General features: G+C 43.4%; 2 protein-coding genes across 8 annotated transcripts in view; one reads left to right on the plus strand and one right to left on the minus strand.

The window, feature by feature from the left end:
* The window catches only part of USO1 (USO1 vesicle transport factor), a 47844-nt gene extending 41473 nt beyond the window's left edge, over nucleotides 1–6371 (minus strand). The window contains exons 1-4 of one of the 2 annotated variants that reach the window (XM_035136580.3): nucleotides 6134–6371; nucleotides 3161–3247; nucleotides 2528–2592; nucleotides 2076–2155 (exon numbers count right to left, since the gene is read on the minus strand). In XM_035136580.3, coding sequence (XP_034992471.1) covers nucleotides 2076–2155; nucleotides 2528–2592; nucleotides 3161–3247; nucleotides 6134–6199 — 298 coding nt within the window. In that variant the 5' untranslated portion in view covers nucleotides 6200–6371. The remainder of the gene's footprint in view (nucleotides 1–2075; nucleotides 2156–2527; nucleotides 2593–3160; nucleotides 3248–6133) is intronic. The other variant, XM_035136578.3, reaches the window with a different exon arrangement.
* A 2279-nt stretch (nucleotides 6372–8650) lies between these two features.
* G3BP2 (G3BP stress granule assembly factor 2) overlaps nucleotides 8651–25181 on the plus strand; it is a 33147-nt gene continuing 16616 nt past the window's right edge. For 2 of the 6 annotated variants that reach the window (XM_035135407.3, XM_088656206.1), the window contains exons 1-4: nucleotides 8651–9053; nucleotides 17190–17308; nucleotides 21768–21849; nucleotides 24868–25041. In XM_035135407.3, coding sequence (XP_034991298.3) covers nucleotides 17214–17308; nucleotides 21768–21849; nucleotides 24868–25041 — 351 coding nt within the window. In that variant the 5' untranslated portion in view covers nucleotides 8651–9053; nucleotides 17190–17213. Of the gene's footprint in view, nucleotides 9054–17189; nucleotides 17309–21767; nucleotides 21850–22142; nucleotides 22642–24867; nucleotides 25042–25181 lie in introns of those variants that run through there. The other 4 variants (XM_035135406.3, XM_088656205.1, XM_088656207.1 and 1 more) reach the window with 3 other exon arrangements.

The following is a 25181-nucleotide window of genomic DNA, read 5'->3' on the forward strand; positions in this document are numbered from 1 at the left end:
GGAAGAACTACGGATCAATGCTCACTACAGGGGTTACTTGATTAGTTTAACTCAGGCACCCCTAAACAAATTTAGTTAAAAAACATCCTCTGGAGGCTCAGCGAAGATTCCACAAACTTGTCCTCCCTAAACCTTGATCGCTACGCTGATGTTTCTACACTCTCTAAAGAGCCAGGTATGTCCCTGTCCTCATCACCTCCCATGGGATACCTTGGTTTGGCCAACTGTCATCAAAGCATATTCGCCAACAAGAATGAGGAGACAGCCCTCCTGATGGCGAATATGCTGGCATAGCCCTCTGCAAAACTGGGCCTAACTAGGGGCAACTGCCACTTGTTTCTTCCCTCCCTGGACTGTAACATAACTGAATCCACTGGTTTGCCTATGTCCCTTCTTTCTTTTATTGTTTTGTGATGTATTCTGGTGCTTCAAAGCCAAGTTCAGTTTTAAGCATTTAACAAATAAATTATCATCTGCTCAGAGAATATATAAAGTATTCTCAACATTCCTTCATTGGTTTGCATTTCACAATCTATTAGCGAAAATTACTTATGAAGAATCAATCCCAGAACCAGCAAGATATTGTCATGCAAGTAAATATTTTGGCACATTCAAATATGTCTATACAGTGCAACGAGGCCGAATTGAAAGTTGGAAGCTCTGTCAATGCACATTCCATTATTCACCATAAAATGAAATATTCTAGAAAACTACCTGCAAGCATTTCTATCTTGAATTCATGTAAAAGGCAAGAAGCTATTTTCATCATGATTTTCTTCCTTTTATTTTGTAAACATGGTACAGCTTCTCAAAAACCTAGCAGGCCTCCAACTCATCAGGAAAAGCACTAAAAGTCCTGCAAGAACTCGTGATCCTCCAGAGTTGCTCCTGCCCAAGTCAGCCCATAAACTGTTGTACTTGTACACATTTGAAGGATCAGCAGGGACATGAAAAACATTTGGTGGTGTGTAATCTGGCGCCTGTAAGGGACGTGGGTGGTGCTGTGGTCTAAACCACTGAGCCCTTGGGGCTTGCTGATCAGGAGATCGGCAGTTCGAATCCCCGCGACGGGGTGAGCTCCTGCTGCTTGGTCCCAGCTCCTGCCAACCTAGCAGTTCGAAAGCACATCAAAGTGCAAGTAAGTAAATAGGTACCGCTCCGGCAGGAAGGTAAATGGCGTTTCCGTGCACTGCTCTGGTTTCGGTGTTCCGTTGCGCCAGAAGCTGCTTAGTCATGCTGGCCACATGACACGGAAAAACTGTCTGTGAACAAACGCCAGCTCCCTCGCCCTGCACAGCGAGATGAGCGCCGCAACCCCAGAGTCATCTGCGACTGGACTTAACTGTCAGGGGTCCTTTACCTTTTTAACCTGGCACCTAGTACAGGTCTTAGTGAAGTCCAGTAGTTCTCAGAGCGTTAGCACCAAGAACATGACCAAAGGCTCTGAACAGTAGATAGGGACAAGGTGCAGAAGAGTGGGTGGCCACATTTGGCCCTGTCACATGTTAATACAATCCCTAGATCTTAGCAAACTGTGAGAGGAAGCAGTAGCATTGATTAACTCCTCTTTTCCCACTTCCTTTTGTGGAGAAACTAATATTCTCATTCATAACGAGCCATCATTTGGATCTCAGGAATATGACCTTGGGAGAGATCTGCAAACTCTATTCCACAATTACAAGCAAAAAAACTCCTATGGTACAAGTCACTTGTTTCCTTCTGTTCTCCTCTTATTTGTGTAACCTATGAAGGGCTCTCATTCAGCCTTTTGAGAAATGCCCTTCACTGACTTCTGAAATGATCAGGTCAGCTAAATCTATGTCCTTCTGTCTGAAAATCAGTAACTTTATAGTGCTCCACAGAGTGTTGCTACAAATCCCAACAGCTGCAACCAACCAGCTGCTGGTTTTACCATACGGATGGAAAGAGCATTCATTGTCCTGCTTACTTCAAATATTCAGAAAGTGGGCATGTGTGTTCTGATAAGCTTACTGAGCCCTAGATAACCCAAAAAAATGGGACATGCTTATTCATCTAAGTTGTTAAGAAGCTAAAATAAAAAAGCAAGTGTATACCTTGTTCCTCTTCTTCCAAATCATTCGAAATGATATTGTAGAGCGTATCCAAAGCATAGCCAATTATTTCGGAATCTGAACTGTGAATACAAGCACAATCTCTCACTGTATTAAAAGCGACACTAACACTAAAAAATAAATTAAAAAATCATCCGTACAGATATGATATCTCTTATGGGGCTGTGACTGTCTTATTGGCCATTATTGCTCTGCATCTTTCCAAATATAAAACTGATATTTTTAAAAGCTTTTTGGCCTTGCTGAGGTTAACTGAAAACAAATGGATGAGGCTGTTTTGGACTTTGGTAAATGCGTTCTTATTTTAAAACCCATACAATTTCATCATTTTCACATTAATTTGAATTCAACTGCAGCTCACGCTACATGACACAGAAAGTGACTAATGGGGAACATTTGCTTGCATACTTTTAGATTTTCTGTAAGATGCTTACCGATCTGTCTGGAGAACATGGATAAGATGAGGCATAGCTTGAACCCCCACTTCCAGGCGATATTTCTGTGAAATTGAAGAACAGAAGTAACAACTAAAAGAAATCTCCGAGGACATTCTATACAAGATCTCAAAGTAGCTGTCTTATTACAAAAAATAATAATTCAGAAATAGACGGGAAAGAGAAGTTGCTAAATTGCAACTTATTACCAAACTTAAAACCATGGAGAGACCTGGTCTGAATAGAGACACTGGATTCTTCTCTCATTATACGATAAAGCTATTTTTAGCCATCTCACCCCTTGCTTTCTCCTGTAAGACCGACAACAGGTTTACCACACCTATCAGCTAATCACCCATTCCCACCACCCTTCTGAGTAATACCCCTCCCCACCCTCTCACTATATATAAGGGTCTGGTGACTTCGGTTTCAGTGTCTCTGAAGAAGTGTGCATGCACACAAAAGTTCATACCAATGACAAACTTAGTTGGTCTCTAAGGTGCTACTGGAAGGAATTGTTTCATTTTGTTTCAACTAAAAGAAAATTACAGAATTCTCAAACTGCCACCAAGTACGGTACTATTAGGTGTCATACACAATTGAAATTTCATGTAAGGGACAAAACATACATACCTTTGAAAGAGATTTTAGTGCACGTACAGCATCCCTGCGATCATCAAGTAAGGTTGAAGATGCTACTCTATCACATAATTTCTGAATCTATAAGAGAAATAAAATTAAAGTATTTCAAAAAGTCATCCGTTGCTTGTAAACATCTTCTCACTTCTGCGTTGAAGCTCAAACTGTTCCTTCAGCCTCAGTGCAAAAGCAAGCATCAAGGTCAGACCATGGCTTCACACAGCTTGGTACTGTCTATACTGACTAGGAGTAGCCTTCAGTAGTTTCAGGCAGGAGTCATTCTCAGCCTTTCCTGGAGATGTCAAAGGCTGACTCCTGGAACTTTCTGTATCCATAGCATCTGCCCTACCACTGTGCTACAACCCTTCCCCACACACAGGGTGGCATTCAACTAAGTTGGATTGAGAGTAGACCCACTGAATGCATGACCATGGCTAAGTTAGGCCCATTAATTTCAGAGGGTCTACTCTGAGTAAACCTTAGCTGAATACTCCCAATAGACTCTAGAAAAAAAGGAGCAGCTAGAATTACTGTATAGTTAGGAATGCTTAACCCACATCCAAATAATTTTTTAAAAATAATGTACAGTCGTACCTCGGGTTACGAACACCTCGGTTTGCGAACAGTTCGGGTTACGAACTGCGCAAACTGGAAGTGTTCTCGCCGCGCATGCGCAAAGCGTGAAAATCGCGCTTTGCGCATGCGCAAAATGGTGTTGCGCATGCGCAAAATGGCGTTGCGCGTCGCGTTCGGGTTACAAACTATTCGGGTTACGAACTGCGATCCGGAACGGATCGCATTCGTAACCCGAGGTATTACTGTATTTTGAACTTGCGCGTGCCATGACTCACTTGTTTTGTTAAAGTATCAACTACTCAACAGTATGTGCCAAATGAAGAGATCAAGAACAAAAGAAGACTACAAGTTTTTTATTTTAAAGATATTAGAAGCATATATTTCTACAAAGTATTTTCACTCCCTCAGGTGTTTTCCTGTTATGCTTATTAATTATATAGCTTGCTCACCCAAGTTGTGCCCATATGTATGTACAGTATGTATCTGTATATGTGTGCACATACACAGTACACAGCAACATAAACACCGTTCAGCGGCCACCTTCCCTGAGCATTAGGTAAGTTTGCTCGAGATGATGCAGCTGCAGACCCAAGGCTAAAGAACACTGGTCCACAATGACTGACAGCAGATCTCCCAGCCCTACCTGGAGATGCCAGGGATTCAATATGGGACAAGAAGGTGCACTACCACTGAACTATATGGCCCAAAAGTTTTGCTCCACTCTAACATCCATCACAAAGTTCTCCTGTTCCTTATAATAGCATATTATAGCATTTTAGGCTTGACATGAAGTCTCATCTTTCCTTCTTCCATATTGTTCTAAAATTCAAAACAAAATCAATCTGGGCATGCTGCAAATCTTAAAGGATAAAGAACCAGGCAAAGATGATTAACACTTTCTCCTGCTTCAGCTCAACTCTAACAGTGGGGAGGGGAGCTACAGAATACCCATATGTTTTCCTCACACAGGTTAACAAAGCTGTGTTTTTTTTGGGGGGGGGGACATAAACTGATAAGTAACTGGTGGGGGAAGATGATTAAAATAAACTCGCCATGCATCCTTCTCTCAGACTTGCAGCCTATCAATACTCATGTACTGTAGCTTTTTAAGAAAAAGAAAACAGAGGAAAACAAATGGAACTCTACATAATGTGTATTTTGTGTGTCAAGCTGATTTTTCAGTCCTACACCCACACGCTATATTAATTGCAGACAATAGGTTTTTGTTTAGTAATCAACATGAAGATGCACGTAATCTCTCAAAAGTTTTTAGCACGGCAAAGCAGTGGCTACTTTCCTGGCAGCATATCTGAGAAACAAATACATACTCGGAAGCCTCAGAAAATGCAGGGAGTTGTTTCTCCTTTGACTCTTCAGTACGATCAAAGGCCACAAAATATCATCTTTTACTGCAGCCTCTGCACTGAGATAAATTTCATATAGCTCTGAATGGAAAGGAGATTCCTGCAGTTGAGAAATACTCACTTGGTCTGAAACATATCATATTTGATGTCCATATGAAGTGTGCTGGGTGTGCATCATACATAGAATAAGAGGTTACTAAACCCTCATTTATAGTGCGACATAAATCCAGACTACTCCACACAAATTACACAACAATGTACAAAAAGTCAGTCTGGTAAATTAATTTGTATTCAAGTTATGTCTGTACTGGGGACAAAGGAGACGGGAAAGAGTGGTGTTAGGGGTAATATATAATCACACAAATGTAGAAAGCATTTTAGCAGACTGCAGCGTAGAGCCGGCAAAGATGTGGTTACCCAAACTCTCTCTTATTAAATGGAAAGGCCTGGTAAAGTAGCACTATACGGACGACAAATATACTTCACGCCAACTAAGTGGACATGACAGTGGGTGGGACAACAAGTTTGAAAAAGCAGATGAGGTCAAACAGCGGTATGTAAATGGCAAAGTGGCATTATTGATTTAATTTGCATACTGCCTTCCACCCGAAGATCACAGGGTGGCTCGCAGCATAAAAACACAGAACACATGAAAAAGAACAAGGATATAAGATGTCAATCAGCCCAATATAGAAATAAAATAATATCATCGCCATATACCAAGCCTGCATACCGCCCTTCTCCCGAGAACCACTGTATAAAAACCACATTGAAAAGCATAGCGACAAACAGGCTATGTACACGCAAGGCCAAAACCCGCGTGTTACACGTAACGTGTGATGCAGCCCCGGGTGGCGTGATGGGCGGTGAGGAAGTGCGGGGGCGAGTGAAACAGGGAGCCAGCCGTCGGGCAACCGGGCGCCCCAAGGGAGGGACTTCGCCGCGGAAGGGCGACACGGGTCGCCGCCGGGGAGGACCTGCGCGAACTTCCCCGGCGGAGGCCGACAGGCTGAGCGGGCGGACTCACCGTCTCGGCTCCGGAGGGCTGGGGCCCGGAGCTCTGGCCGCCCATGACGCCCCGCAAGAAGTTCATCTTCCCCGGCCGGCCTTCCCCGCCTCACCAGGCTCCCTAGGCCGCGGCTCCTCTCCTCGGGCCGCGTCAGCTCCCGTCAGCAGCAGTAAACAGCGCCGCCAGTGCGCCTGCGCCAAGACGTGGCACAAAGGTAGCCATCCTACGGAGAGAGACGCCGAAGAGGCACCCCGCCTGAACTTCCGGTGTCGGGCAACAAAGGTAGCCACCCTAGAGAGAGGAAACTTGTAGAGTGACATATCGCCTCAACTTCCGGCTTCTGTAAACTTCTCTCTCCCCGAGGTTAGGAGTGGAAACTCGCCCATGGAGGGGAAATCGAGGGCTTTTTTGTTTTGCTTTTTTCAGCGCAGGCTCTGATTTGGGGCAGCCCTCCTCATGCAGAAGGCATGGCTTGGCTTCAGTTATTATTTCATTACATTAAAAGCGTTCAAAATTGCAACGTGTCTGCATGGAAAGTCAGTGGAGCGCAGCTGCTGCTAGGCGTGGCGGGGTTTTTTAATTGGTTTTGTTTTGCTAACAGAATGAAACGATAAAAATAAACAATGCCATGTGATAGAGAAACCTTTGAAATAGTATACGTTTATGAACCCCTTTCACTTGGTCCCACATAGGACAGAATGGAGTTTGTCGGGACAGATACTTCATTTAAAGAATTAAAAAAATAGCGGGTTGTACTAAACACACATATAGAGTCATGAAATGTTGTTTAGTCGTTTAGTTGTTTAGTCGTGTCCGACTCTTCGTGACCCCATGGACCAGAGCACGCCAGGCACTCCTGTCTTCCACTGCCTCCCACAGTTTGGTCAAACTCATGTTAGTAGCTTCGAGAACACTGTCCAACCATCTCTTCCTCTGTCGTCCCCTTCTCCTTGTGCCCTCCATCTTTCCCAACATCAGGGTCTTTTCCAGGGAGTCTTCTCTTCTCATGAGGTGGCCAAAGTATTGGAGCCTCAGCTTCAGGATCTGTCCTTCCATTGAGCACTCAGGGCTGATGCATGAAATACATGCATTTAAATGTGAATAGCCCATTCCCACCCACAATTATGAATTCAGTTCCCTGGTATTTTTTTAAAAGCTTGCTTTATTTAGCAAATACCCTATTTTGCTTTTCCCAAAGTCCGTCAAACTGTCAACATACACAGAACACTAACTTTTGAGTTTCCCCCGGCCTCTTTCTCAGCACCCACTCAGCAAAATAAATTGGGTTACTTTCCTTGTGTGTGTGGAATGCAAGATATGCTTAGAAAGTTGAAGTAATTTCAACCTGTTTTGGTATTTTAATTTTTGTAGTTGTTTTTTTCTTGGTTTCACTGTTAACTTTTATAAGCTGTTCTGAGGCCTTTTTTTGCAGTCAAATAGTGTATGCATTTACAGGATCTTTAGGCACATGAATAGATCTTTAGGCACCGGGCACAAACATTCCTCTTCTTCCAGGCATGTGGCTAATTAAAACAATCTAATTGGCTAATTAAAACAACCAAATCCCCGCAATGGGGTGAGCTCCCATTGCTTGGTCCCTGCTCCTGCCAACCTAGCAGTTCAAAAGCACGCCCAAAAGTGCAAGTAGATTAGTAGGTACCGCTCTGGAAGGAAGGTAAACTGCATTTCCATGTGCTGCTCTGGTTCGCCAGAAGTGGCTTAGTCATGCTGGCCACATGACCTAGAAGCTGTACCGGCTCCTTTGGCCAATAAAGCGAGATGAGCCCCGCAACACCAGAGTTGGTCACGACTGGACCTAATGGCCAGGGTTCCCTTTACCTTTTAAAGGTATTTTAAACGGTGTGCGGGGAGTGGGGGTTATAGGGCTGAAGAGCGGCATGTAGCTATAAAATAAAATAATAATACCGATGATGATGTTTCTAAGGCCCTGGGACTCAGCTATACGGCTGCAAACAAAACATTGTGAATGTTTTGTACAGTGCGATATACAATTTGTGACACTAGATGGCGACTGTGAGTTCTAGCAAATTCGCTGCCTTCTCAAAACGATTTTTTATGATTAAAAAAAGGATTTTCACAACGTTTTTAACACGCGTGTAGAGTCCACCCAGGTTCAAGACCGGCTCTGACAGGGGCCGGCAGTGCGGTCGAAACGGAAACGCTTTCCTTTTCTTGAACGAGAGAACGTCGTCACTCGTCCTGCGACGGTGCTGTAACAGCGACCTTTGACCTGGGAAACGCAATCGGGAGGAAGTGGGTGGGCGGAAACCATAGAGATGAAGCCGCAACTTCCGGCGAAAATTTGAAAAAGCTACCATTGGCCCGCAGACCTTCTAAAAAACCTGAGTGCGCGTGCGCACGCGCGTGCGCCTTCTGCTCCGGCGGACTCTGACCCCGCCCACGTCCGGGCCGCCCTCCGGAGGCTGCGCGCGCGCCACCTCCCCCCCCCATTCCTGCTCCTCCTTATTAGAGAGAGAGCGAGAGCGGACGAGACATCCGGTTCCGCCCCGAATCAGTGCTTGTGAGGGAGGGAGGGAGAAAGAGAGAGACGGACGCGCTGCCCCAGTCGCTCCTCCCCCCGCGCCCTCGGCCGGGAAGCGAACCCCGGACCCTGAGACGGAGAAAGAAGAGCATCTAGGTAACGGGGTGGAGAGGGCCGGGCCGGACGGGGTGGGGAAGGCCTGCCTCCCGCCTTCTCCCGTGAGAGGGTGTGTGGGAAGGGGAGAAGCGGGGCAGCTTCTCCTCAGAAAAAGAGAGCGGGAGGAGGAGCAGGAGCGGCGGCTGTCAACAGCCCTGCAGGCCCCTTCCCCGGGCGCTCCGGGGGCCGAGAGGGGTGCAGGGTCGGTGGCTGCGCGACCTTCTTCCCTTCGGCCTCGCCCTGAGGGGGAAATGGGACGAGGAGGCGCAAGGAGTAGCGGTAATAATAATAATAGTAGTAATAATAATATGCAATAAGTCCTCTTTTAGGCGCCCACGTAGCTTGCGGCAGCATCTGCAGCTACGAAACCGCTAGCCCGTTTGCAATGCTAAGCAGGGTTCAGACTGGATGGGAGGGAGAGGGAAACGCGTGCTGAGATTCCCTGCATTGCGGGGGGTGGGCTAGATGACCTCCGGGGGTCCCTTCTGACTCTTCGGATCTGTGATTCTATGATACAAAAGCCACCCTTTGAAAGAGTAAGATTGTGAGTGTGCACCTCTCCCTCTCCCCCCCCTCTCTAATTTTTGTATGTACAGTACAGTTATGCGTGTCCCCATATGAGCACACATACACACACAGATTCCTTTACTGTGGGGTCAGTGACAACTCCCAGATACTTAGAGCTCATGTGGCATCTTTCAAGTTCCCAGCACACCAGAGTAGCATGCTTCTTGGCATAAACAGCCCTGTAAGGTAGGGATGGAAATGCTAAAAGTTTGTGGACCTCCAGGTGATATGAGTGTTAGGAATCCTATAATGGTTGGGTTGGAAGAGACCCTGAGGGTCATCCAGTCCAACCCCTGCTTCAGGATGGTAAAGGAAAGTACTTCTCCACACAGAATATGGTTAGGCTATGACAGACTCACTCTCATAGGGGAGGTTGTGATGGTCCCCCAACCTGGATTGCTTTCAAAGAGGATTTAGTCAAATTTGTGGAGAAGAGGGCTGTCAAAGGCCACCAGCCACGATGGATTTCCACTGCCTCTGCAGTTGCAGGCTGTCATGCTTCTGAATACCAGTTGTGGTTGGAAGCCTCAGGAGTGGAGAAGGTTCTTGAACTTGAATTCTGCCTGTGGATTTCCCATAATAGGTATCTGATCAGCTGCTGTGAAAACAGGATGCTGGACTAGATAAGGCATTGGCCTGTTGCAGCTGACTCCTCCTAAGATCTTACAAGAGTGAGAGTGACTTGCAGTGGCTAAGATCTTAAGTGGGGGTTTCCTGTTTAATAACACTTAGCTACTGTGCTACATTAGCTTCCATTTCACATGTGAAAATTGGTGCTATGAACCTGTCTTGTCCCTACTGCCACATCGAGGATTGCTGAGCTTGTCAACCCCACTATAACAAATTGCTTTAACATTTTCTTTTATCTGTTGACAGTTGTACTTATTTACTGGGCATTATAGCTGGTCCTAGACATGATTTGAAAACAAAGCTCTGTTTGGTTAAAAACATAATAATACATCTTAAGGGAATTATATTTTTTTATCATAGTTCTGAACACTACCCTTACTACCTTAATGTTTATTCCAATGCATTCATATGCAAATACCCTAGAGACAAAAAATAGATCTTCCTTCCATTCAGAAAAAAAACCCACAACCAGCAGCTTTACTGCGTGTATGCATGCTAAAAGATCCATATACCGGTAGTTCCTCATCCAGTTTTCTATTGTAGCTAACCAAATGCTAATGGAAAACCCCCAAGCAGAGATGAAGTGGAGAGTGTGGGATAGTTTTACTTAGAAGTGTATGGAGGGCCAGGCTAGACTGCAAACATTAACAGGGTGAAGCTGCAATTGTGCTCTTACAAGAGCCTCTTGTTAGCTCTTCCTATAGGGCATAGGGGCAGGAAATAGGTGAATTAGGCACAAACCTCCATGAGGGAAGTATTTGAATTGGGGCCAAATTCTCCTTTTGCATGTCAGACAACAAGTGGTCATGCTAAAAGATAAGTGGGGAGGGAGAAGCAAGCAAAACTGGAATCCAACCTTCACTCTCCCTAAACAGTTTCCCAACCACTCAGGCACAGCAGGAGGGCATATTATGGGGCACAGCTTCCTTGCCCAGCAAAGACCTAGAGGGTTGCACCAGGAACCCCAGGTTTCACATACAGGTGGTCCCAAGTTCAAACCTTGACTGCCATTTCCCACGATAAAATTCTGGAAGGACTTTGTATACCTAGGATGCCTTGGTTGAATGCAGAGTCTTGAGCCATTCAGAGGAAATACCACATCAATCAATTGTATGACTCCCACGTGACCCAGTTTGCTTTTGCAGCACTCAGTCCCTGCCATATAACCTAGCCACACTATTCCACATGTTCATATGCATTATTGTCTGGTACTGCTGTTTATTTCCTCACTATGTCTTGAGGAAAGACATGTCCCCAATTCTCTCCCCCAGCAACAGACTTACTCATTCCTTCACATGCCCACTGCATAATTCATCACATCAGAAGTAACCAGGAGGCTTTTCAACTGTTAGGGGTCTCAACTCCCTTACCTCACTGGAATTCAAATGGCCAAAGAAGGAATATACTACACCAAGACCTGGTGGAAAAGAAGTCTTTGAGCCCCTTTCTCTTCATAATTCTATCCTGACACAAGCTCATTTGAATAAGAACCAGCAGGCGTGGGAAGCAGGGTTCGAAATTAGCAGGGCACCAGGCACATTTCGTGCCTAAAGATACTCCATTTGTGAGCACCTCAAAAGGTCTGGGTTCCATTTTTTTGAAAACTGAAGTATGGTACCAATACAGTGTATGGTACCTCTACTTACGAATTTAATGCGTTCCAAACGCACATTTGTAAGTAGAAAAAAATTGTAAGTCGATTCCCATAGGAATGCATTGGGAGAAAAAAATCGTAAGTAGAAAAAATCCTATCTAAAAATTCGTAAGTAGAAAAAATCCTAAACCGCATCCAAGTTCCTAAACCGCATCCAAGATGGCGGACGGAGCGCCATTCGTAAGTAGAAATATTCGTAAGTAGAGTTATTCGTAAGTAGAGGTACCACTGTATTTTTTTGTAAACACCAAATTAAGCATGTAGTTCTTTTAAAAATGTGATATTAACAATGTGTCACTTATGTGAATTGCATATTAGTTCATGCTTATCAAAATAATAAATAAAAAGTGTTGCCGACCCCCCCCCTCAATGACAACTAGACATTCTGTTTTGGCACCCACAATCCAGGTCCCAGGAGCCATTTGGCTCCTAGCTTTTCTATCCCAGTTTCTAACACTGGTGGGAAAGGGTCCTTGGCTCCTAAACCCCATCAACACAGAAGTGGCAGCTGTAACAAAGCGGAATGAGATCTGGAAGCAGAAAATATGAACATAGATGCCAGTCACCTTGTCTCAGCAGGGCTCCTTCACCTTTGCTATGTGGCCAACAGCAAAGGAACAGGTGTACTACTCCATAGTGCTCCATCTCTGTGTTGGCTAGGGCTTCAACAATACATAGCAGCTTACAAAAAAATACAGGAGCTTAGTAGAACAGGAAAGTCAGCAAAATAAGGAATAGCACTGGTCACTGCTGTTACTAACATTGTAGTCCTATCATGTAGTGTTAGTAGGAAATGTCCTTAGAGGGTTGCCTGTGAGCCAAGAAGAGTTGGGGACGTTAACGAGCAAATGGTCAGGAATCTGCAACATAGGCTCTGCCTAGTCTCAGCTTCATCTAGCCTTTCAGAAGGGAGCTATCACTGAGACAGTACTTGCTCTTTTTCCTGTGGAAGCTGCAGTGGAGTTCTTTGTGCAATGTCTACTTTTTTCAGACTGTGATCCTGGAAGGCAAAAGGAATCACGATTGTTCGGCTGGCACTAGCAGTAGTGGCAACACAAAACTTACCTCCACCTGAGTCTGTGTCACTACCCCACCCCCACCGCACCCAGTGTGTACTTAGCTTTGCATGGAGACATCATTACTAGCTTTTGGGAGAGGAAGGCTTTGTAATGCAAAAAGTTTAACCAAAAAGGTGTTGTCATGTAAGCATGTAACCTCCCATCCCTGCTGTTACAGATGGGTGTTGGCTACTCCCGAGTAAGCACTCCACACATTGTCTGGATTTTCAGAGTTTTATTGTGCATTCTATATACAGTGGTGAGATGTCTCAAATAATGTCTGCTCAGCCTGGGGCAGAAGCCCGCAATGGCGTCTGGTGGGCTCTGACCTAGCCTTTAAGACGGGGTATCCAAACACCCCTCCTCCTGGCTCTACGGTTCCTCCGTGGTCCCAAACCAGGCTCCTGAGGTGCCGTTCTACCTACCCCCTCCTTTCCAGCCCCTGCTGAAGCTAGCTCCGCCCCTGCTTCCCTGCTCCCAACCTGGAGTAGAGCCTCCAGGACTCTGCAGAGCCCTGGAAACGTCTTTCCCACTTCCTGGTTTTCCCTCCCAGACTTGCTGCTCTTGCTGCTGCTCTCCCAGCTGGTGGAAGTAAGCAGAGTGGGCTGCTCTCTGCACGCCCTCTCTCTTACACCTTGCTTAGTTTTGTGGGGTTCCTTTTCCTTTTCTCCCTTGCTGGGGTAACAGAGCAGCAGTTCCTGTTGCATGTTTGCTTCGGAGTTCCCTATTTAGAGGTACCCATAATACTATTTAGAGGATAAGCTTTTTGTGGAAAGTGCTCTTTCACTTTAAAAAGGGTAAAGGTAAAGGGACCCCTGACCATTAGGTCCAGTCGTGACCGACTCTGGGGTTGCACGATCATCTCGCATTATTGGCCGAGGGAGCCGGCGTATAGCTTCCAGGTCATGTGGCCAGCATGACAAAGCCACTTCTGGCAAACCAGAGCAGCACACGGAAACGCCGTTTACCTTCCCGCTATAGCGGTTCCTATTTATCTACTTGCATTTTGATGTGCTTTCAAACTGCTAGGTTGGCAGGAACTGGGACCAAGCAACGGGAGCTCACCCCGTCACAGGGATTCGAACCGCCGACCTTCTGATCAGCAAGCCCTAGGCTCAGTGGTTTAGCCCACAGCGCTACCTGGGTCCCTTCACTTTCACTTTAGGAACATACAATACTGTGCTACACATGTACTTAGCCAGACCGTTGATTCACCTACTGTCTCCACCAATTGGAAGGAGCTCTCCTGTGTTTCATACTCACCATGTTACCTGGAGTTGAACTTGGGACCTAGGTGTTCTACCACCAAGCTATGTCCTTGCATAGCTCTTACCAGGAAGGTGAATGCCAGTGGTACAGGTTTTCCAGAAAATTTTGGATTGGAATTTTTTTGTTGCCCTAAGGCATTTGAGTTCTGATTTAGTGCATTTGTTTTGACTTACTTTTTATTTTTGTTTATTAAATGTGTGCTGTATTAATTTTACATGGTGTATGAACATCTCTGAATGTTTTCCAATATTCAAAATGTTAGAACTGATATTTGTCCCCCGTCCCTCCACTGAGGTGCTCCAAATATAGTTTGAAACATTGTATTCAATCAGATTCAAAACTTCACTTGAAAATTACTTTTATTGGAATATTTGTAAATAATTTAAGGTTTAACAATTCAATAACATACACTTTCCTTCTGTGGCAGAGGGGGGATGAAGGCACTGCAAATGTTAACATATGAACTTTATCATGCCTAAAGAACTGTGCACAAATCAGTGTGCTTCCTACAGTCACCTTATTCCAGAGTATTGTATCTATTCAAATGGTTCAATTTGAGTTGAATTGTATTCATTATATGTTACATGACATACCAAATTTAAGGAAGACACTGACAAACTGGTGTGTGTCCAGAGGGGGATGACTAGAATGCTAGAATGGTCAGTCTGGAAACACATGCCGGACAGAAGTAGCTGGGTATGTTTAGCTTGGAAAAAATAAGATTAAAGGGAGACACCGTGGGGGTCAAGAAGAGAGAGCAGCAGTTTGACTTCACCCCCGGAGGTGCATTCCATTGTCTCTTGAGACAGACAGATGCCAACAACAACAATTGACTAGTTGCATGGGGTGGTGGAGTCAACAGTGGTTTAGCCTGGGTAGTACATTGGGGCATGGGGCTTCACATCAAACCCTAAAGCTCTCCAGCCAGCATAAATACAGGCTTGCACTCTTAGCCATCTCTTTGATAAGCTGGAAAGCCCCCAATACTTGAGCATTTCTTAGTAGGGTGCTTCAACCCTGTCATCTTCCTGGTTGCACTTTTTTACATCTTTTCCAACTCTATATCATCTTTTTGTGATGGAGCAACTGAAATTGTAGGTAGTATTCCAAAGGCAAGTGCTTTATAGATCTATTTATATAAATGTGATATGATAGCAACTGCTTCATTTTAAATTCCTTTTGTAGTAATTCCTAGCACGGTATTTTCCTTTTCCATTACCACCATGTCCTTAGTTAATGATTTTCACAGAGCTGTATCCACTGTGGTCGTAATATACATTTTTTTTGTTTAGTCACCACATGTTCAGATCTCATCAATATACAGGTTTTCCCCCCTCCAACGTGTATCAGTTTTCACTTAACTTGCATTGAACCTAACTTTCATTGCCTATTCATGCAGTTGGGAGAGATTTTTGAGCTTCTATTAGTTGGCAACCTGAATCATTTGCTGTTCTCTGCAGACTTGGCCATTTTAGTGTCTCCAGATCATTTATGAACAAATAAGATACTATCAATATCTTATAGAATGATTCATTGTACTTCCCCATCATAGAAATAATGTTATGTTATTTCAATTCTTTGCTTCCTGTTCTTTAGCAAATTAAAGAATCCCTGCCCTTTCTCCCATGACTGCTCAGAAAACTTGAGTGAGGGACTTTGTCAAAAGCTTTTTGGAAGCCAGAGTATAAAAATTGAATCATGCATATCTATATGCTTGTAAAGCCCTAAACGGCTTTGGCCCTGTATACCTGAAGGAACCTGAAGGAGCTTCTCCACCCCCATAATTCAGCCCAGAGGAGCTTTCTTGTGGTTCCCTCACTCAGAGAAGTGAGGTTACAGGGAACCAGGCAGAGGTCCTTCTCGTTAGTTGCGCCTGCACTGTGGAATTCCCTCCCATCAGATGTCAAGGAAATGAACAACTATCTGACGTTTAGGAAATATCTGAAGGCAGCCATGTTCAGGGAAGTTTTAAATGTTTGATGTTGTATTGTGCTTTAATTTGATAGCCGCCCAGAGTGGTTGGGGTAACCCAATCAGATGGGCGGTATATAAGTTTTCAATAATAAATGATTATGATTGTAGAAAATGAAAGCTTGGCAAGGCAGCACAGTATACTCCACTTCGCCAAAGCCATGTTGTTTTTACTCCACCTTCCTTCAACTTCAGCCAATGTGGCCAATGATCTGAGAGTTGTAATGCAGGAGTATCTGGAGGACCACAGGTTTCCCGTTCCTGATTTAGAATCTAAATCTGCAGTCCTGGGAATAAGCCCCTTTGAACATGGTGGAACTTACCCTGGAGTAAACATGCATTGGCTCAGAGCATTGGGCATCAAAGTAGTACATTCCCGGGACTGTATATCCAAATAGTGCAAGTCCCACGTTGGATGTGCGTCCCATGGACATGTCATGGAGAGGGTGGTCAGATGGTGATGGGAATTGGGACAGGCCAACCCAAGGGAAGGTACTAGTGGGTTGAGAACTTGCAGCCCCAGGGAAATTGCCAGTGGATTGGGAGGAGGGGATCCAGATTCAGGAGAAGGGCCTAGTGGCTTGTCAGAGATGGACTTCCCAAGAGATACATCACCAGCTGTGGAGGTGGTTCCAGCAGCACCATACCCTGAAAGTGAAGAGAACTCCCCTTGGCTATGTCATCTCCAAGGATGCGAAGGCAACAGCGCTGGTGCAAGCAGACCATATATGCCCAGCCTCTATAGAGGAGTTCCTGTTTGCTTCTCAGTCCCAAGCTTGGGATGTCAAATGCATGAATGTGCCTGCTTCAGTCTTCAAAAGTAGAGGGCGGGCGGCACATCAAATGTAGGATCAAATCTTAGTTAAGCCTAGCCATGTATCTTAGTACTCTGCCATGCTTTAATGGCTTGTAGCCTGTAGACTCATGCTTGGCTGCTGTATGAGTCAAACTTTCAGAACAGTTTGCATTCTGAGTCCAAAGGGGACTCAGGATATCGAATAAATATTTCAAAATTAAGAATTGCAGCTGCTGCTTGTAAAAGCTGTACCTGCCCATCCCAGCTTTTATCAGTCATATGTAAGTTAAGTGAACACTTGGAAGGGGGAAATTACAGAAACCTTAAATTCTTTTGAAATTGAATTTTGCTGGATAGGAACTAATTTCCCCCCTCCCTGCAGTTATAAGGTTCTACTGCATTTAATGTTCATCATCCAATAGAGTACTGTACATTTCATCTCACGTTGTGTGTGTTCTCTTGTGTTATAGCCTTTGACACTGTCTACCAAAGAAATGGTGATGGAGAAGCCTAGTCCGCTGCTTGTAGGGCGGGAGTTCGTGAGGCAGTACTATACCCTGCTAAATAAAGCCCCCGACTTCTTACACAGGTAACTTCTAAATATATCAATAGCTGATGTTGTCTTGGCTGAAGTAGCAAGTTGAATTTACCCCACTCCCCTCAAATGTTTATCACCTTCTTAACTTGACTGTATGGACTAGTTCCACCTTGATGCTTTTATTTTCTTGTATGCAGCCCTTATAGTTTACTAAAGGGTGGCTTTAAAAACTTTAAATTAAACAACAAGCATAGCCAACTTGGGCTGTGTTTATTTTGTGTCCCATAATTTGTTTCATGCACAAAGAAAATCCACCCTTTCAAGCCATAAAAATATATATTTTGAAGTATGGTTTTAATTTAGGTTCTGACTAAAACAGCTGTTCTATCTAAATTTGAAGTGTTGTTTTCTTAATTAATGAAGCCCACAATTTTTTTAAAGGATAAGCAATCGAAAAAGCAGCTGAACAACACAAATTGGGAACATTGAGAAAATAAACAAAGCACAGATACCCTGCCTCCTATTCATTTGTATTTATTTATTGAAGGCTTTGTTCAACCAAGTCATATTCAGTATTGACACACTGAAATCATTGGACTTCGTTTGCTTATAACTAACAATTCCATTGATTTCAGTGGGCCTACAGGTGAAACTTGGAAAATTAGAATATCATCGAAAAGTGCATTTATTTCAGTAATGCAACTTATTATTTTTTTTCTTTTAATTTTTACAAATGCTTTCCTTTGGAAATTCCACAATAATAAAACAAATAGTTACAATAATACAAAAATAAACATCACTATTACATTTCATTAATTACATTCCATTTATAATTGACCCGCCTAACGACAATTACAATTACAACAAATAAAGGCTTGACATATCTTGCTTTGCCTGTCATGCATCTATCTCATATATTGGTTTCACCTTTTAAGTTGCGTTACTGAAATAAATGCACTTTTCGACAATATTCTAATTTTCCGAGTTTCACCTGTAGATTGGGCATGGCTTAGCCAGATACAACCCTATGAAAGTATTATACAATTATACTCCCAGGGTGCTTTGGAAAGAGGAATAAAACAATAACAATGTGAATGCAAGAAAATACAGTAAATGAAAAAGCCGCAAAATCATAAAAGCGGCATGATACAGCAAGATTAAAATTGTTTCTTTAAAAGCTGGTAAAATAAAAAGGTCCTTACTGGTGCTAAAAAGATATTAAGGTAAGAGACCAAGCAAACCTCTCTAGAGATAGTATTCCACACTGGAGTTGCCACTGCTGAGAAGTCTTCTCATACCCTCCCCCATTACATTAGAGAGAGGGGGGGAGACGTTTACAAGAGGTCCTTCATTGAGGATCTAAATATACGGGTAGGTAGCTACAAAGACAAGCGGTCATCAGCCAATCTTATGTTCCAAACAATGCCAAATTAAGCATACACACGTTCTGTTGATATGTAAGAGACGTAGAGAAGTTATTTTGAGTGATCTCATAAATACAATAAACAAATGTTTTGATTGGGAATTCCATAGTGCAGCTGATAACAGTGAATCTTGCTGTCAGCAGTGGTCAGCTGATCAACATTTACAGCAAGCCTTGCTTGCCAAGGCTCCAAATTGTTTCCATGATGGTGGATGTGGAACATGTGGGTATAGTTTGGAGAAAACAGCCTTGTGGGCCAAATTAGGACTCCCACTGGGCCTAATTTCACTTTGCAGGGCAAAGGTTCTCCACTATTGTACCAGTTTTCAAAAAAGCTACTTCAGAGTTTGCCTATCAACAGCAGAGACTGAAAACACCCTCTGTTGACTGACAGAATTATAACACTGTGGTGTAGCTTTTCAGTTACTCTCCACTGGCCACAGTTTCTTTTCTGTTGCCATGATTTTCTTTTATATGCGCCAGATCAATCTTTTGTTGCAAGAAAACTCCTTGCAATAAAGCTCATTCTCCATGATGCATGGCTGAGAAGCAGCAGAAGACCTGTTACATCCTGGATGCCTTGAAGTGATTTAAGCTATTCTGACCCAAGAGTTATTGATATCAGCCAATGAGAGTGAACTGTAAATGGTTAAGCATCTCAACTGTGGTTTCTCGACTTCCTGTGCCACACAGTTATAGAGAATGACAAGTGCTGTAAAGAATTCAACATGGGCAACAATTTTGAACTGTGAAATGGAACATCTCTTTCCCATCAATAAGTGTTGAGATAAATATGCATCATAATTATCCCAGAAAATGCATATTACTAACTGATGCTGGTTTTCTTCCTACTGGGGTAGTCTGCTGCTAATCAGATGATTAATAGGTCTGTACTTCAACATAGCGGTAGCTGACACAATGCTCAAGAAAATTAAGAATGTCAGGGGTCATTACATACCCATTTACTGTGATGATGACCGAGCATTTCTCTTGGTCTGTCTTTGTCTTAGGATTTGGGTCGCAATCTGAATGTGTGAAGAACTTGGGCAGTAGTTCAGGAGTCATTGCTTCTCTTATTGCATCTCCTACCATTAGATTTGATTGTATTAGCATCTTGGAAGCTTTCAGAATTTCATGAACAAGAAATGCTGAATCATAAATGCATATTGATGTACTCCTTACAGCTGTTTCCAGTTTCAGGCTGCTCTTGGATACCAATATATTGTTTGATTAGTTTTGTATTCTGTTGGCTCCACTTAAAAAGTTACTAATGACTTTGAAATTATTGGTGTTTTTTGGTTGGATGTGGGCAGGGGAGATGAGGGAGATTGTATTAGAGCAGGCATCCCCAAACTGCGGCCCTCCAGATGTTTTGGCCTACAATTCCCATGATCCCTAGCTAAGAGGACCAGTGGTCAGGGATGATGGGAATTGTAGTCCAAAACATCTGGAGGGCCGAAGTTTGGGGATGCCTGTATTAGAGCTTTGGAGTACTGTATTTTAATTGTTTTATTTAGCGATAAATATTATTTCCAATTTAAAGGCATATAAACTGACCTGAACTCTGTGGTCATCATCTGAGGCCCTTCTTCGTGTGCCTCCTCCATGAGAGGTCCAGAGGGTGGCAATACGAGAAAGGGTCTTTTCTGCAGTGGCTCCCCATTTGTGGAATGTGCTCTCCAATGAGGTTTGGGTGGCGCCTTTGTTATACCTCATTAGGTGCCCAGCAAAAAACCTTCCTCTTTAAACAGGCCTCTGGCTGTTGTGGCCTTTGAGATGTGTTTGTGGGAGGTAAGGTTATTGTTTTGTTTTTGTTTTAACTATTTATTTTATGCTTCTTTCCTGGTGTTTTTATCTTGTGAACCGCCCTGAGATCTGGTGAAGGGAGGTATATTAAATTTAATAAGTAATCCAAATTTTAATACAGAGAACAAATAGCAAATAGCAAAAAGTAATCCTTAATTTCAGAACTGTAGATATCAGCGTTGTATTTTAATAACTTAATGGCAGAAGAACCCTTATGGTTACAGTTGATATTGTTCTGGCTCTGACCATATTAAGTGATCTCCTTTAGGACTGTATGTACCCACAGATAACCTGGAATTATGTACACTGAACCTTAAAAGATGCAGTTTGTTTCATCCGTGTATCTTTATTGCCCCGGAAAGGGATTTGGGTGACGTTGCCACCCCCTGAACACCCTAGTAGTTTCCCTTGAAACTAAACAGGTCAAAGTCTGGTCAGTTCCAGAACAGGAGAATTCTTGGGAACCATTTGTTTTTATTTTATGTATTAATTTATTAAACTTGTATTCCACCCTTCTTCCGAAGATCACAGGGCGGTTGACATAAAAATACAAAAGGGAAACACAGAATGCATAATAAAACAAAAGCAAAACAAGCCAATACCCACTTATGTCACCTTGGGTACCATTATGGAAGAATGGTGGGATATCTTTTAAAAGAAACTTTCGTAAGGTGCCTAGATACCAAAACTGGATATAAACCAGATTTAGCGTTATCTTATAACGTTGTTGTTGTTGTTGTTTTGGTATGGGCTTTTGAACTGCATTAGAATTTTATTGATTATAAAGGTAAAGGGACCCCTGACCATTAGGTCGTCGTGACCGACTCTGGGGTTGCGCGCTCATCTCGCATTATTGGCCGAGGGAGCCGGCGTATAGCTTCCAGGTCATGTGGCCAGCATGACAAAGCTGCTTCTGGCAAACCAGAGCAGCACATGGAAACGCCGTTTACCTTCCCGCTGTAGCGGTTCCTATTTATCTACTTGCATTTTGACATGCTTTCGAACTGCTAGGTTGGCAGGAGCTGGGACCAAGCAACGGGAGCTCACCCCATCACAGGGATTCGAACCGCCGACCTTCTGATCAGCAAGCCCTAGGCTCAGTGGTTTAACTACAGCGCCACCTGGGTCCCTGGTTTATTGATTATATCAGGTTTTAAAAACCATATAGTCCTCTTATCTAAAGCTTACAGTAAACTTCCTAGCATTCTCTTTTTAATTTGCTGAAAACCAGATGTGCTCCTATATGACTGTCCTAAACCTCATGCTCGAATGTCTTTTCAGGTTTTATGGCAGGAATTCTTCTTATGTGCATGGTGGACTGGATGCCAGTGGCAAACCACAGGAAGCAGTGTATGGCCAGGCTGTATGTACCTAACGAATTATTTTATCGTGTTCAGTCACAATAAATAAAGGCATAGCCTTTGGCAATACATAATGTTAAATACTGTGTTTCCATTAGATCAAGAGCAGTAATCTAGGGAGAGCATGGTCATTTGTTTGCAGCAGCAAAAAGATTAGGGTTGTATCCAATGCAGAGCAGAAACCTATGGGCTTTTTTTTGTCCTGTATGCTGATTTCTATAGGCTTGCTCTGAGTTTGGCTTAGGTGGATGCAACCCTTAGCTGCCAGATGCTGGAAACAATTATCCCCTGCAGTGTGTAAAAATATGGGAAATATGATATACCATCAAATTTCAAAGAGGAATAGGGATGTAAATGGACATTGAAAGAGAACTCCAGAAATGGTGAATACTGTTTAATTTTTTTACCCTGAACCTCTCTAGGGTCAAGTGGTGGGGCACATCCATTTAACATTTCTCCTACCTTTTAACAGAGGGGGGTGTCCTCCGGAGCAAAGGTGTGGACATTTGTGTCCGCCAACTTTGTTTCCCAGAGTGCTGTACCACAGAACACACATAGGAATGTGAAAAAGCAAAGATGGTAGGCACAATTATGTGGAGCCTTTGCAGGGGTAGATTTGTTAAAGTTGGGGAAAGACAGACAAGGCTTCTGAAAAGTTTCAAATACATTTGATTTCCCATAGAGTTTCTTGCTTGGCAGTGCTAATTGTAAGAGGCTGATATCCAACAGGCAATATTGGGCTTGGATGTGGGAAACAACTTCTTTCAAGGCCTCATGGTGTGCCATTGGGTCAGGTCAGTTATTTCATATGCTTCAGAGGCTTCTATGGAAAAATGAATAATAGTGACCTATTTAACAAGGCAGTATAGAGATTATCAACTGCCTAGGGCTTTGGGTTTTCAGTGTTCTTGGTAATACTGTACTGGATTTTTTGTTTTCTTTCATTTCTGTTACTTTAGCAATAGATGTTCCCAGTTTTTAAAATAGAACCTGATCTTTGACTTCATCAACTGCCAGAAAAAGAGCTCTAGTCTTGAACCCACAATCAAGACATGTAGATACAAATCCATGTCTTTGTATCCATGCAATATGCTCTTAACAAAGCTAGACGTTGGGCTCCCTTACTCCCATCAGGACCCCCAGCCAGCATGGCCAATGGTCCAGGGTAATGGGAGTTGTAATCCAACCGCATCTGGAGGATGCAGTGATACAATTGTGATGTGGTAGAACATGCTTCAGTCTTTAAAAAATGCACCCAGAGTTTCAAAATATTCACTCAGCACTTGGTGGGATAGCTGCATATTGCACATTGGAATATGACACATTTTCTATGAAGGTGATGTAGTTCCACACCTGTAGTCTTCTGATTTTCTCTGTTGTCATCCAGATTTGGTATTTTCAGGGAAATGGCCAGCCCGTTCCTTGAAATGTTTTAAGACAGCCCGGGATCCCTGATTTCATGGTTGCTGCCCTGAGGCACATGCTTTCAAAACTATATTAAAGACTATTGCATTGTTCTCTTGCTTTCCTAATTAGACACTTAAAAAAACAACACCTAAAGCAAAACCTAGGCCAATTACATGTCCTCCTCCTCCTCCTCCCCCAGGATTTTAAAATACTAGATTAAGTTTATGACCACATGAAAGAACTGCAGTGTAGCCTATTGGCCTGCAGCCAGAATCCTCCTTGTATTAATTATGTAAATAAAAGTATTAAAAATATACCTAGTTTTTACTGGAAAATAGAGAGAATTCTCGAAGCTATGAACATGAGTTTGACCAAACTGCGGGAGGCAGTGCAAGACAGGAGTGCCTGGCGTGCTATGGTCCATGGGGTCATGAAGAGTCGGACACGACTAAACGACTAAACAAACAAAAAGAGAGAATTAGCTATGAAGATAAGCATTGAGTTTTCTTGAAAACACTGTAGCATGCTCTACAAATTATTATTATTATTATTTCTATCAGAAGTGCATTTCACCTACATAATGTGGCACAATAGCTGTTGAGCTACGCATCTGATGTGCAGAAACGTCTAAGAATTTCTTGGCTTTCCCTTTAGATTCTTGAAGCAGAGAAGGTGTAGGCAGTTTGAGTTGCTCATGGCTGGGGCCGAAGCAAAAGGTTCAGAGTTTCACTAAATTTCTGGTGAAAGGTCTGTGGAATTTCATGGAGGTTGAGGCAGAAATCCTTGCCCCATCCTTCTTCATCCTTTCCCAAACCACCTAGTGAGTGAAAGTGTATGTGTGTTCTCTCTCCTCCTCCTCCTCCTCCTCCTCCTCCTCCTCTTACTACCTTCCTTCCCTAGGACTTTCCCCCTACTCTTTGTAGTGTTTAACCAGGCTCCACCATTCAGGCACTGCTGTTGCAAGTACTGCTGCAGCCTTTCCCTGGCCTGTGCTGAGAAAAGTTTACTGGAGGCTGATCTGGATAGCTAGAATGGCTTCTTTATTTGCTTGTCAGGATAGTGCCACCCTTGAGCAAGCTAACCAGCTGCATGGCTCTCTCTCAAATGCATTGAATGGAACATTGCAGCAGACTTAGCTGTAGCCATACAGTGAGGCACCAGGGCAGTAGGTCAGTGGCTGTACAGGTGAGCAGGAGCCTTGGAAGAGACAGGAAATCTTAAAGGGCCACATCTTCGCTGCCACATTTTAATTTATGTTAAACTTAGTTATGAAGCTATGTAGCATTATGGAATTTTATCAACTAGCTTGTATCTTCTACTGGTCATTGACCAAAACACACACACACACACACACACACACAGAGAGAGAGAGAGAGAGAGAGAGAGAGAGAGAGAGAGAGAGAGAGAGAGAGCATTTGTACAGATAGAAGAGGAAGAATGTGTCTCCCATGCTCTCTGCATTAATTCAGCATTTTTAAAGCAATGCATTCAGTATTAAGAGGCCCTAACAAAAGAAAAGATCTATAGTTATAAAAATCAGGCACTGAGAGCTTGGGGTTTTATTTTTATTTTTTGGCTAAGTGGGATTCAAGTTTCTTTTATTTTGTCTCTAGGACATACACAAGAAGGTGATGTCCCTGCAGTTTAGTGAATGCCGCACTAAGATCCGCCATGTGGACGCTCATGCAACTCTGAACGATGGAGTAGTTGTGCAAGTCATGGGGGAGTTGACAAATAATGGGCAGCCGATGAGGAAATTCATGCAAACCTTCGTACTGGCTCCAGAGGTAAGTAACCACAGTGAACTTCAAGCAGCAGGGCCCTAAACACGAGTTGATCCCAAACGATGGCCCTCACTTCAGAAACGTTTCAACCATCTGTGGCTGGAACAAACCTTGCTAGAGTAAACATAGCACTTATTTCTGCA

The sequence above is a fragment of the Zootoca vivipara genome, chromosome 12, assembly GCF_965207765.1.
Source record: "Zootoca vivipara chromosome 12, rZooViv2.hap1.1, whole genome shotgun sequence".
NCBI lineage: Eukaryota > Metazoa > Chordata > Lepidosauria > Squamata > Lacertidae > Zootoca > Zootoca vivipara.